General features: G+C 39.0%; 1 protein-coding gene across 3 annotated transcripts in view; it reads right to left on the reverse strand.

Moving 5' to 3' along the window:
* Positions 1–13783, reverse strand: part of SLC2A13 (solute carrier family 2 member 13) — a 142704-nt gene that overhangs the window by 109399 nt on the left and 19522 nt on the right. For all 3 annotated transcript variants that reach the window (XM_059847328.1, XM_059847327.1, XM_059847326.1), the window contains exons 2-3: positions 5996–6155; positions 1979–2187 (exon numbers count right to left, since the gene is read on the reverse strand). In XM_059847328.1, the coding sequence (XP_059703311.1) occupies positions 1979–2187; positions 5996–6155 (369 nt within the window). The remainder of the gene's footprint in view (positions 1–1978; positions 2188–5995; positions 6156–13783) is intronic.

The raw sequence follows: 13783 nt of genomic DNA on the forward strand, positions 1-13783 counted from the left end.
CCCAAACTAATATACCCATAGCAAAATAAAATGCAAAGTCTTTGCAGATGCACATGTTTAAGTTGTCGATACCTGAAAACCTACCAATGAACCATGAACCGAAAGTTGCTTTTGCACTACACAAGCAAAATTCAACACTGGGAATCCAGACAATTCCTCACAGAAATGAAAGCAATTACAATTTAATACCACCTATAAGTCACAGAAAGGTAACAAAAGCAATGTATGTCTTGATGCTGACATACAAAGTATCTCTTTATAACAATGAAGATCTTTAATTAAATGAGCTGAAGTAAAATTATAATCAAAATCAAAAGTGACCATAGCTGTCCAATGTCTGTCTGCCAAGCATTTACAACAAATGGGACAGCATATACTTGTTACTCATTTTTACAATGCCCTTGGGTAACAACTCTGAAGCTGTAGATTACCTGAGAGCAAAACACTGATAGTCTGTAACCAAGCTTTCTCCTAGGAAATGTGATTGATTTAACTAAATTCCTGGAACACATTAAGTTTTTGCGGAAATGTGGGGGGGGAACCAAGAGACCTGCATATCCCTGACAACAATCTCATTGATTCATGACACAATTAGTGTCCCAGTCCAAGCTACAAATATATAAAGAATTTATTTAACAATGGAGTCAATCCTACTGCACCTACCACAACGCATTTGATTCACAATTGTCAAAAAGCATCATGACAAAAGATTTAAGAGTGACAAGCAAGTTCATACCCTATAGCCCAGTGATGGAAAACAAGGGACTGAGTAGACCAAATTCCTGTTCCTTTTATTTCTACAGTGTTAAACTTCAGTACTAGACATTAAGTGGTTTTCCATAGAAGTGAATAGCCCAATCCCTAATTAGAATGAAGAACCTAAGCACAGGACTCTTAAGTCCAAGCTGTTCTATGAATACCCACTTCATCTTTTAAACAAATTAACTTTAATGAACTTCGTTTCCCAGCCCCAAGGAACTGGGAAAAAAAGGTATCCAAAGCCTCAAAAATGTGTGTGAGGGAAAAAAACCCAGCCCTGCTTCACACTAGTGATGAATATTTTAAAAAGTCTTCAACTGTATGTCAAATATCTCTTTCTAGACTCATAATTATTTATTGTAAGATTCAAAGACAAACTCAATAAAGCACTGTATTATCTGATGCTGAATCTCAGTTTAAACAGATATAAAGTAACATCCATTTTTCTTTCCACCAGCTCTGAGAAGTCACAGTATTTTCCTATCAAGGATAACTCTCACTTAAGAGTCTTACTTGACATTCTCAGGTCAACACTTCCAGCAGAAAGGAAAGAAAAAATATGCAGAGTACCGAAAGTCAATCAAATGGTAATCTTGTTTTGTAAGTACACACATGAACACAAAGTTTTGAGCAAATACGACACAGAGATTCAAAAGATTGAAAAAAAGGGTTTGTTTTAGGTGCCTTATTTTTTTGAGGACAGATCAAAAGGACTTTCAGAAGTTGCTTTTATAGAAAAAGAATCTGTGTATTACAGGCCCTGTTTTGTACACCTTTTCAAAGGCTTCTTGTCTAGAATGCAGTTTGCTGGATAACTGAGCCATGTACAATGCCTTCTGACCTCTCTTGTGGTCTGTTTGGCCTTTTCCACTGATGAAAGAAACCAAACTTTATTCTGTTTATTTCCACTCTTGGAGATGTGCATTCTTAAACTGATCCATTTTCTGAAATCAATTCTCACATAAGCGTAGGTGGTATAAACTGAGAATCCTACACAACTTTACTCTTCCCTCACTAAAGAAATCAGAACCTAATTTGAAAGTGCAGGATCATAGAAATATCTTCAATTTTGAAGCTACCAGTACATTAAATACTTCAAAGAGCAAAACTGACTCAGCTAAACAAAAGCATCAAGCTCCAACAGGCTACAGCTTCAACATTTCTTCTGATTTTTATCTCCTCATCAATAGACAGAGTGGCCAACAAGTATTCAGCATACCTGCTCCAACCTCTTTTTCTTCTTCTTCAATGTTGTTTTTGATGCTGTCGTACTCTTCATCAATTGCCTGGTTGCCACGCATTTGAGACAGAATCCTCCGTGCCCTCTGGGTCTGGCCTTTCTGAATGAGCCAGCGGGGACTTTCGGGAAGAAACAGGAAGCCAAGAAACTGTATAACTGCTGGTACAGCTGACAGGCCCAGCATGTACCTGCAAATAAATCAGAAAATAGATAAATATCCACTATTTGCCTACAAAAACACACTATGAGAAGATTCAGTTACAGCTAGTCAAACTGTATTTACAGATCAAATCTCCCACTCCTTGTATTCTTTCTCACTGTAAGTTAAGCAGGGAAGATTCATATTCTGCAGGTATTTTAGAAAACATGATCTTTCCTTCATTTCCAGGAAATCTCAGGGACATGGTGACTATTCTGCCACCACTGATTCTAGCTACTGGTCCTGAGGACACTAAATTAGACTAAACAAAAAACCTAAAATATTACACTAGTTTGGAAACTGATAAACCCTTCAGTGACAATAATCAACAGAAAGAGAAAGCAAATGCATGGAGAAAACCAAGTACTGTTGATGACAAAGATGAGATTAAAATCCTGCTAAGTGTTTCACCAACATATTAAAAACAAACAAACAACGAAAAAAAACAAACCAGCCAGAGAACAATGCATAATTTGGTCAGTACTACATACACACTGACACATTGCCAGTTTTAATTTTGAAAATTTCTGACTATAAGGAGAAACACTGAAAAGAGTTCATTTCACCAGCACAGCAATTTACACAAGATCTTTCAGAGAGTCTGCTTTTAAACCTTCAGTCAGATGCAGTGTGAGGTTTTAAATCAAAACTGCATTTTAGATGTCCAAGGGTTACTATTTACAGCATCAGGGCTATTTCTCTACTCAACAGAGAATTACCACTGGTAAAAGCACAGTTATGCTTCCAATGATCAGCACTGACATCCGTGGCAACACCCAAGCAGGGTTATTTGCTTCATCCAAAGTGGGGGAAAAGCTGTGGAAGACAAGCACACCACCAATTTTCATAGGTGGCTCTGGTCTGTACACATCACATTTTTATATTTCTTCAGTAAAACAATAAAAGGATAAAAAGAATTGCAGAACAATGTATAATTTTATTCTGCTTGTAAAATCTGACCTTTTTACATTTACACTTCACCCAGATTCTTTTGACTTTCATTAAAGACTTTAAACAGTGTCGGTGTCACCTGTATATTATTGCAATTATCATGGGTTTCACATCAGTGAATATGATCATTAAAACACCTCCAGAAATCAGTCCCTCTGAATATTGAGGTAGCCTGTACTCATAAACAAATTCACACTTTGACATCAGTCAGGAGATTTAGGAGATTTGCTACTCTCTCCTCTAGCTCCTCTCTCCATTCCCCAGGATGCATGCTTTCACAGGTGATATGCAGCCTCTTAGCTGGATCTTTTTATAAAGCATGCATGAGATTGTTAATTGAGTAGGAAGGAGACAATAACTATTATTGAAAACCTTATGTTAGGGGCAATGAACCAAATGCATTTGTCAAGTCCAAATGCATTTTTAGCAAAAACGGAAAAATACTTTCTTAGAGGCATTTGTGTCTTGCAAAACAAGAAGAAAAACATGGGCAGTACCACAAGCAGAAAACTGGAGAATGATAAAAAGAATACCCAAAAGGCAATGCAAAGAGGATGGCCATCCCAGGACAATGTGCATGCAGACCAGTCTTCCCACCCCCAGCTGAGCCCTCAAGTTCTTCTTAAACCAGTCGAAATTTCCCAGGGTCATACAAGAAAAACTTGCACTAGAAGGAGCTCAGTTAGCAGCTCTCCTTTTTTGGTAACAGTTTAAAAATTATATAGCTCACTATTAGCTAAAAAAGAAAAGCATAAGAAAGAAAATAAATTCAAACCATAAAGTTGGTGGAAGGCTTATTAGCTGGGTAGTCTTCAGTCAACATGTCTCACAGTGTCACTAATCCACTAATGTTCTCATTCCTCATTCACTAATGCTCTCATTCATTAATGGCCTTATTTATTCCTACACTCTTCCTTCTCCACAAACATTCTGGTAGCTGTGCACAAAATACTTAGACCACTGAAGCTCACAAAATTGTAGATTTGATATCTTTATTGGAGTAATATTTAGAAAGCCTTTCTATTTCAAATGAAGAGTAAAACAAACTCATAGAGATTAAAACCAACTGCTGTATCCTGTCAAAATGCATGCTGAAGTATGTTTTCATGCATCTAAGTATGCAGATTTAGTCCTTCAGACTCCTATTGCTTAAATTTCTGCTCCTCTAAAACCCTTCAGTCACTTAAAAGCAGCAGAGCCTCCAGAACTAACCAGCTGGGTGCCTGCAATCATCTTAGGAGGCAAAATCAATCAAGGCTCCTGAAAGCTTGATTCATACCAGTTGGACTCTATTGGATTGTTTATCACAGGCAAGGCAAGAAAGAAATGTACAGACAGTGCTCCCTCACTGAAGTTAGTTTCCAATCTGCAAAATTCTGATCAAAGTTGAATAAAAGGAGCAGGCCAAAAGGAAAACGTTTAGTTGAAAGCGAACATCCATTGCAAGTTCTAGAGTTGGTGTAATTTTCAGAGCAAGCCATTTTGATATAATCAATTTAGAGTAAAAGCAGGCAATTTTAGACATTCCACACAGTGAGCCAGCTTTCAGAAATCTAATATAGTTCTTTCCTATACAGATTACAAGACTTTGTGTTTGAAGCCAGATGTCTAGCAGACCTGAAAAAATCCAGCATGAAATTTAAGAAGTCTGCTGTAACATTTCTCCTTCTGTGACATACTGCTGCAATACTATTAAGATGGCATTAGCAGGGTTTATAAAGCTAACCTAAGTGTCACACTAAATATTTGTTTTCTTTGGTTCATTTTAATTTAATATCCAGCATTTCCCAGAATAAGCAGAGCCAAGAAAAATTGAAGTTCCTTATTGTTTGTTGCAGTACTCCGGTGCTTAGCCATCCAGTCAGTAACAGATACAATAATTGCTGTAATATTCCCTCTTCTATGTAATGACTCAGGAGTAGACATTTGTGATTTCTTTCCATGTGTTTGCTGGCCACTCCTTTCAGGTGACAGACCATCTGTACTCTTCCCTGCTCAGCCTCAGGTTGCAATAAACTAGCTGAGGACAGTACACCATCCTCAATTAACAGCTCCAGCATTGCAGCTGGAATACTTGGATACCTCATCACTGAGGTGGTAGCCTTTCTCCACCCCATTCAATCCAGCAGAGCAGTACTTGGCACACACTGAAAACACAGCATTACTGCAAAAGTCACCCAGCACATGCCAGCAGGCTGCAGAAATTACTGCTCTTCACTACTCCACACACCGGGCTGCACTAGGACTACAAATACAAGAGAAAGCAACAAACCAGGAATAACAATGGATCACCAAGACGAGCTGCATAACTGGAGTATGTGACAGAGAAGAAGCTGAGAGAACTGGGTTTGTGCAGCCCAGAATATAATATTTTTTTTATTTTATAACATAAGCTTTTAACTATAAATTTATGCTACAATATCCTTCAATTCCAATAGATTACCGCTGCTCAGATTAAGAATATTCAAACTTCACCTTATCTTGCACATACAGCATATTACTTATTGGAAATTTGCCTTTTGAAAAATCAGCATGCAATTATTGTAAATGCAAAAGGCAAGCTACCTTCATAAACATCATGACAATCATTCACACTTGTGATGTATATTTATTACTCTCCCACTTTAAAGTTTAGCAAAGCCAAAAAACCTGTGCATACTGTGAATATTAAGCTAAAGCGAAAGCAGTAGGGATCTATTTTGGCAAGATTTAATTATTGAAGTTCCATTTTAGTACACAGTTTTACCACTTTCTATGTAAATTCTGTTTTACCAACAAGAATTATAATAGCTGTCAACCAAATCAGGACTACAGCAGCTTGCTTTTAGCAAGGAAGGCTCACAAACCTCCATCCATCCTTGGCGAGGTAGCTGAAGATTCCATCGACAACGCTGGCGAAGAACTGCCCTCCAGTGATGAAGAGAGTGTTAATGGTGACCAATCTGCCTCGTAAGTGTGGTGGAGCCACTTCTGCGATGTACACTGGCACAGTCATAGATGCTACACCTACAAAAATAAGTTCAGTTAGAGTTATAAAATCAAAAGAGATACTATATTGCGTTTTCATCATAAAATACTATTTTGGGTCTGGCTGAGACAGAGTTAATTTTCTTCATGGTAGCTAGTACAGGGCTGTTTTATATTTGTACTGGAAGCAGTGTTAACTATTCAGGGATGTTTTCTTTATTCCTTACACAGAGTCAAGGCCTGTTCTGCCTCTCACCTCACCCCACCAGCAAGGCAGGGGGCACACAAGTAGGGGCACATGGCATCATGCTCAACATAGAGAGCTAAGGGAAAAGGAGGAAAGGGAGGACATTCAGAGTTGTGGAGGCTGTCTTCCCCGACAGCTGTAACATGTGATGGAGCCCTGCTCTCCTGCAAATGGCTCAACACCTGCTTGCCCATGGGAAGTGATGAATGAATTCCTTGCTTTGCTTATGTGTGTGGCTTCTGCTATACATACTAAACTGTCTTTATTCCAACCCACGAGTTTTCTCACTTTTACTCTTCCAGTTCTCTCCCTCATCCTACCAGCAGGGAGTGAGCAAGCAGCCACACAGGGCTGAGCTGCTGACCAAGGCTGGGCTTGACAAGCAGTGACCCAAACTGAGCTGGCTGTGGTGCCCAGTAACTAACTCCACAGAAAACACCACCTCTCCTGCCCTGCGTGACCACCCCAAGAGATGGAGCCAAAGTCATGGACTAAAGGAACTCAATGGACATTTATAGGCACTTTACAGACATTCCACAGGGGTGGTCCATAGGCTATGGGAATGATATCTGTGTATTATATCAAAGAATGGGTAGGGGGTTCATGGGTAAGAAGAATGCACTGCATCTAGATTGAATAAGCTGTGGAGAATGTGCTGGTTTCAGCTGGGCTAGAGTTACTATTCTTCATAGCAGCCAGGGCTATATTTTGGATTTAAACGTAGGACTTTGTGCTTACAAAATTAACTCTACTCAAGGTGAAATCAGCACACACTTAAATGGAATAAGCTGGACAAATTTGATTTCTGACTTTCAAAGGATGAAAACAATGAAAATGCAAGTAATGAACTCTAGAAGCATTCAAAAAGTAAATGGTTGCTAGCAGCTGTATTGGAATTTCAAGGTTTGATGTAATGATACAAAGAATTAATTTCTTCAATTCACATTGCATGTACACTGAAATCAAATAAAAGGATAAATGTAACTATAGTTTTGAAAGAAAGAGATGCAGTGATCCAAGTAAGCACACATATGTCAAAGTGACTAACTGAAGACATCAGGTGTTCACAAAATTCTGTTTAAAAAGAACATGGTTTCCACAGCCAGAAACAAAAACAAGGCCAAGTACTATTTTTGTTATTATTATTATTGTGTAATTTCATTACTGTTATAGAACAACTTGTTTCTTGACTTAGTTTAAAATATTCCATGTGCTATTTCAAGCGCAGGTTGGCTGGGCCTTGAGCAACCTGATCTAGAGAGGGGCCCCCCTGCCCATGCAGAGAGATTGAAACTAGATGATCATTAAGGTTCCTTCCAATCCAAGTCATTCTATGATTCAATGCAAAAACCTCTATCACCATAAGGAAACAAGGACTAACACTAAACCACAGCTGCTTTTTATTCTGTCTCAACACTGGTAGTATTTCCTACTAACTAGGCAATAAGTTATCTGTGCAAAAGACAGAAATGTCCACAAGAAACACACATAAACTGTAAAAACAGAGTTCAACAGTGTATGAAGAGCACACCTAGGTGCAGCACATGCTCTGGTGGTTGAAATCCCTATTACCTTACAAGAACCAACACTGACAAGCAGCAGTGATTTCTTTTGTAGTTCAAACTAGAAGTACGTTGGCAGCAGCCACCCAAAACCATATTTTGACTGAAGTCAGCTGAGATACAACTTGAGCACAGTGAGCACAGCCAAGCACCACCAGACACAACACATCTTCCAGCCTGGGGCAGCTCCACCAGCTCCATACAGACAGCCCCACACCAGCATGGGCCAGTGCTACAGCCCCAGTAGGAATTGGGGTCACCTAAAAGCAAGCACATGGCTCTTGAAGAACAGCTATGGTTCCTGGCTTGTGTCACAGCAGAAGGGATTCATCATGGGATGGCAGAGGCTTTGGCTAGCCTGGCTGACTCACCAAACTAAGAGTACAAAATCATCTTTAGCAACAAGGTTAGAAGGTTAGCCTGACAGGACTGCTGGGAGCCTCCAAAAGCTCGAGCGAGGAATACAGATTGTTCCATAATAAAATGGCATGAGAAGCTCCTTTGTTGTGATAGGTAAACACTCACAGCAGCCTCTCAGCATGATAACCCAGTTCCCAGCAGGGCCTCCCAGGACATGCCAATGCTTCCTTCTCTTATCAACTGAGAAACTGGCACAGAATAAAAATCCCAAATAAAAATGTCAGGGAAAAAAAAAGAGCATTAAAAATTTATTCAACCAATTTTCAAAGCCAACTAGAATGTACTATGGAAAGAAGCATTCAAATAGTCCTTTGTGTATTTGACAGAGAAGTGAATTTTCAAGCCCAGCCCACCATTAGGGGAGTTTCTCTTCAATATTTCATGTCAGTATTTGAAATAATAATGATTAAAGTGATGGAGACTGCACACATATAACAGCAAATCCTTTTTGGGAAAGCACAGGTGTGTGTCCACTTGCTGCAAACAAAAGCCACCAAGGACCCATGCGAGGCTGTGGCTGCCACCGGAGCAGAGGGGCAGGGCCATACAGCTGTGGTAGCCCTGGCCTGGTAAGGCTGGGCCTTCCTGCTCACCAGCCACCCCTCTGCCTTGGGCATGTCACCTCCAATGCCCAGGCTTGGTCCCCCACTGTGGTGTGGCCATCTTCCCACAGGCTCCTTGGGACTGAATGTTAACATGTATCTTTGACACACTTAATCATGTAGTAAAGCTAATTTGAGAAGTAAAGACGGCCACATCTATATGTGGTTTTTACTAGAAAACAGTTAGAAAGATGGGCACAAGCAAAACCAATACATGCTTTGAAAAAAAGCTACCTTTTATCCCCTTTCAACTCTTGATGAAGACTGATTCTACCAGAACCTGCGGAGGAATCTTCTTCAAAGTTTGCCAGCCAAAAATGCTTCTCAGGCATCCACAAAGCAAAGCCACACCATTGTCCAGACCAGCAGCTCTCGCTGATGTTCAGAGCACACCATCAGCCCGGAGACACTGCTAGAACCCGGGTAAGCCAGAGCTACACTTGCCTCTTACAAGTGAAACTAAAACCTGTTGCATAACATAGGAGTGGTATGAAAGCTAACATGTATTTGTAAAAAGTCTTGAACAAGAGGCATCATGACAACAGATTTATTATTGTTTCTGCTGCATTCTTCTCACAAGCTGACAACTACAGGAATAAACAGAGAAAAGGAATTTTGCACACCCCAACAGTCCTGTCACAAGCTAGCCAGTGATATCAGCCATTCAGCTGGCATTAAAACAATAGCTGAAATTATTTATTATCAAAACTGCAATAAAGAGCACAAGATTTCTCAGGGAAACCTAAGGATTTAGGGTATTAGCTCAAAATCACACAGAATTGTTTAGATTGCTAGAAACATTTGAAGATCATCTGGTCTAACTGCTGTTCAAGCAGGGGCAGCTAGAGCAGGATGCCCAGAACCATGCTCAGTTAGGCCTTGACCATGTCAACATGTGATCTCCACCCAAAATGACTCTGTAATTCTGCAGTTTCCATGCCAGATTTCTTGCCCTGAGAAATGTGCTCACAATGCTGCTGTCTAAAACAGCCTTTCTGGATTTCTATTTAGACCTTACTTCCTCTACAGTGTGTCCCAAAACCTACAGGTTCAAAACATTCAAGCAAAAAGCTCAATTCAAAAGACACATTTGTTACATATTTTCAATTATCATTTCAATATCAAAACATATGCTTTGCTACTCTGAGTCTGAAAGAGTACAGCAGGAGGTTTCAGGGAACAGGAGGAGGCAATTAGGAAAGCCTTCCCAGTTTATCTGTCATGCAGCAAGCACTCATACACAAAAGCAAAGTTCTTCTTGAAAAAACACCAGGAGTGAAAAAATGGCTATTCTAAAACTGATCAGAATTAGAGAAAAAAAAAATCATATGACTTTAAAGAAATAATATTTTAGATTCTCAAGAGTTATTTGCATTACTCATTTGCTTTTAGTTGCCTTAGAATTCATCTATGTTCTCCAGACTTTCCTCCTCTGATTTCCAATTAAGACCCACTAGAACACAGGAGAGTAACTTCTCCTGAAAAGGCATAGTCAGAAGCAGTGCATTAAGTATTAGTCAAGTATAAAAATCTCTAAAATACATAACCAGTATCTGTTATGTAATTATTTTAATAGTCAGATATTAAAGAAATTTGAAAACAAAGAACAGCTTTCCTAGCAAAACAAATATAGCTGCAATGGAATCTTTCCTTAATCCTTCATAGGAGAATGCTTTCATTTACACTTAGATGACATTTTCTAATATGCTCTCACTGTTAAATTGCTCACACCAAATAAAAGATTCTTGCTGCAGGCAAGTATATTACTACCTAACTAGCAGAGATGATAAGTGACAAGACATGAGAAATAGAAAATGAAAATAATTAACTGGAAATCTGTCAGAGAAGGCTGAAGCTCTACATTGTGCACCACAGCTATGAAACATGAAAAAAGAGAGCAGGGAGGTCCAGTCTTTATCCACTTGGGTAACCAAGACATGAACTTTCTGACCTCATTAAAGGATAAAGCTTAGAAAAAACATAACAGAAGGTCCCTTAAATTTCTTCCAGAAGATGCATCCAATTATTTTATGGAAAGCATCAGATGACACAATGGGCTGAAATCATCATATTAAATGTTTTTCCACTCCTAAAATCACTTAGGTGACTAATTGCTAGGGCTCCTACTATAATCTGCAGACTTACCAGTAGAAAGCAGAGACAAGTCTGTACACAGCTCAATTTTAAGACAATCAATAGACCAGGGGTGTGAAAAGACATCTTAGAGTCACCCTATCAGCCAGAAAGGTATTTCCAGTATGAACATGTAAGCATCATAAAGAATTCACTTAAAAGTTCAGAAATTAAGTCAACAAATCTACTGACAAGAGGAAAAAAAAGGTCAATGAGGGAGAGTTCCTATGATAATTAGAATTATATGTTAAGAAATGAGACTACAGTAGAAAAGACAAGGACTAAAAAAGTAATCCAAGTTATTGTTTGCAAAATGCATTTGAGCATTAATGCTAAGGAAATGGAATCATTTTAAAGACTTCTTTGTGCAAGATCAGACAGACATAAATGTACCCTGTCCAGATCAGGACTTCCACCACACTCCTGTCATGTCTCCTGCCAACAGGAGAGAAGGTGCATCATAAGAACAACAGATGAGCAACAAAAGCTGGAGACAGGATATTGAATGAGATGCACTTTTACTGCTAGCACAATAAAAGAGCTCTAAGGTAGTAGAAATGTGTCAGTCTTTTCACTGGCATCAGCCAATAACCAGCATCAGGAGCAGCAAAAACGCAGGGAAGGGTTCCTGACAGACTTTTGTTGTTACTGCAACTCAATTAGTCTTCCATGCTTAGTAATAAAGAGGACTGATGTTAACTAGAAGTGCTAAGGAGGCACATCCAGGAGCTGATGTCTCTTTGTATTATGGTTCTGTCCCTTCTGTCCAGCCTGTGCATGAAAACCAAGCAAACCAGGAAATACAACCAGCTAGAAGGAATCCACCTGCTTCTTAAGGGGTTCGTACCACTTATCTCCTTTAAACTGTTCACAGTGACATCAGATGACTGTACCGGCCTCCAGGCAGGACTAATTATGACAATGGAGTAACCTGAACCACCATGGGTCTCCAGACTGTCCAGGGAGAAACTAAAATTAAAATGCGAAATAATCATTTAAAAAGTGCAAAGAAATCTCTGTTCCTATTTCAGAGTACAGCAACACAGCAATTAATCTCTATTAAAAACCAAGAACATACACAGCTTATTACAAAAATTTGTGTTGTTAGGAGCTTCAAATGAACAGGCATAAACTAAAATGTTTCCTTTCAGAACATCCTTCACTAACTTATAAAGCAGCACCGAGGTACTTAACCAAGGTAAAATATTTCACATATCTTGCAAGAGCAAGTTTGCATTAAAATGTTAAGCTTTAATGCTGCCAACTTTAAAATTCACTTAATTATGAAGCATCCCATAATAATTTCTGTTAATGGTAAGGATTCCAAGCAGCAAGTGATTCCACAGACAGGGGATTTATGGAGGCAACCTGATGAAGAAGCAAGTTTATGGCAAAGAGAAGTAGGAATTAAATATTAGCAGAGGTTGCTATGCTACAAGAAAATTTGAATACAAAGTCAAGGTGAGCTTTTAGTGGGGGTGCAACAGGAGTATAAATAACAGCAAATTCCTAAGGTGACAAGGGGAAACTTGCCAGCCTACAGCAGAGTTAATGTTTTCACACCGCAAGTTTGCAGGAAATCTGGTAAACGTCCTACATCTTGGATTCTGGACATGCAATCTGAATTTAGTGCCTTGGAAATATGGTCGACCCCAGAAGTATGTCACATTATATAGACAAAAACACTTTCTTCAAGTGTTTTCTTTCAGTTGTATTCCCACAAAATTATACTTTAAGGTTTTTGCTTTACTCTGACAAAACCAGCATTCTTGCCAACTGAAAATTTTAGAACATTGCTGACATCTGAGTAGCAAAACTCAGGAGGACAGGGGCAATATGCTGGTTAACTTCCTGAAAGAACTGTAAAGTTCTACAATAACTGTATCATCTTTACCATCAAAGAAGAATCTATTTAAATAGCAATACAAAAGAGATAGATTTTAACTGCAAAGGATGCTTATTTTAAATGACCATTAGCCTTCACAAACACACATACAGGAGCTGTCAACAATCAGCCACCTCCTATTCTACAGGCAGCTCCACAACATATTACAATAATATTGCTCAAAGTAATCAGAAATTAAACCTTTTTATAGTCTCATAGAGTCCTTTTGTGCTGTTACAGTTAACACTTCAGCTTTCAGCAATGACAGTCAACCTAAGGGGATAACAGAGTGCCTTATTAAACATGCTAATAGGAAATACTTGAGAGAGCAGTGCATTTAAATGCTGTTCTAGTACACTAACCATCTCCCTAGTAGATAAAGTTAAAATATTCATTGCACAGCTTGTATTTGAGTGTGAATATCAGTGAAAGCTCAAGTCCTCTCCAATATCTTGGCTTCCCACCCACTGCACATATCTAGTAAAGGCATTATCAGCAGTTTATAACTGGTTACTGAAATTATTTCAAGGATGACTGGAAGCACACTTCCCCATTTAGTATCTCCCCTATGTCAGATTAGTAGAAGTCAATTTCTTAGCTGTGGCACAACTGTACAGGCTACAGCAGAGCACTGAAATGCACAAGGGCAGTGGTACAAACCAGCAGCACCAAAACCACATGAGAACACAGATCACAGTAATGGACAGACTGAGGTGCATCTCTTCTAGAATGGGGTTCAACATCAGCAACCCTCATTCAAGTCTGGTATTTTAACACTAATTTACTGACTTGTAGAGAGCTGGTTCATCATAACTAAA

Source organism: Haemorhous mexicanus, chromosome 5 (assembly GCF_027477595.1).
Source record: "Haemorhous mexicanus isolate bHaeMex1 chromosome 5, bHaeMex1.pri, whole genome shotgun sequence".
In the NCBI taxonomy this organism is placed as follows: domain Eukaryota; kingdom Metazoa; phylum Chordata; class Aves; order Passeriformes; family Fringillidae; genus Haemorhous; species Haemorhous mexicanus.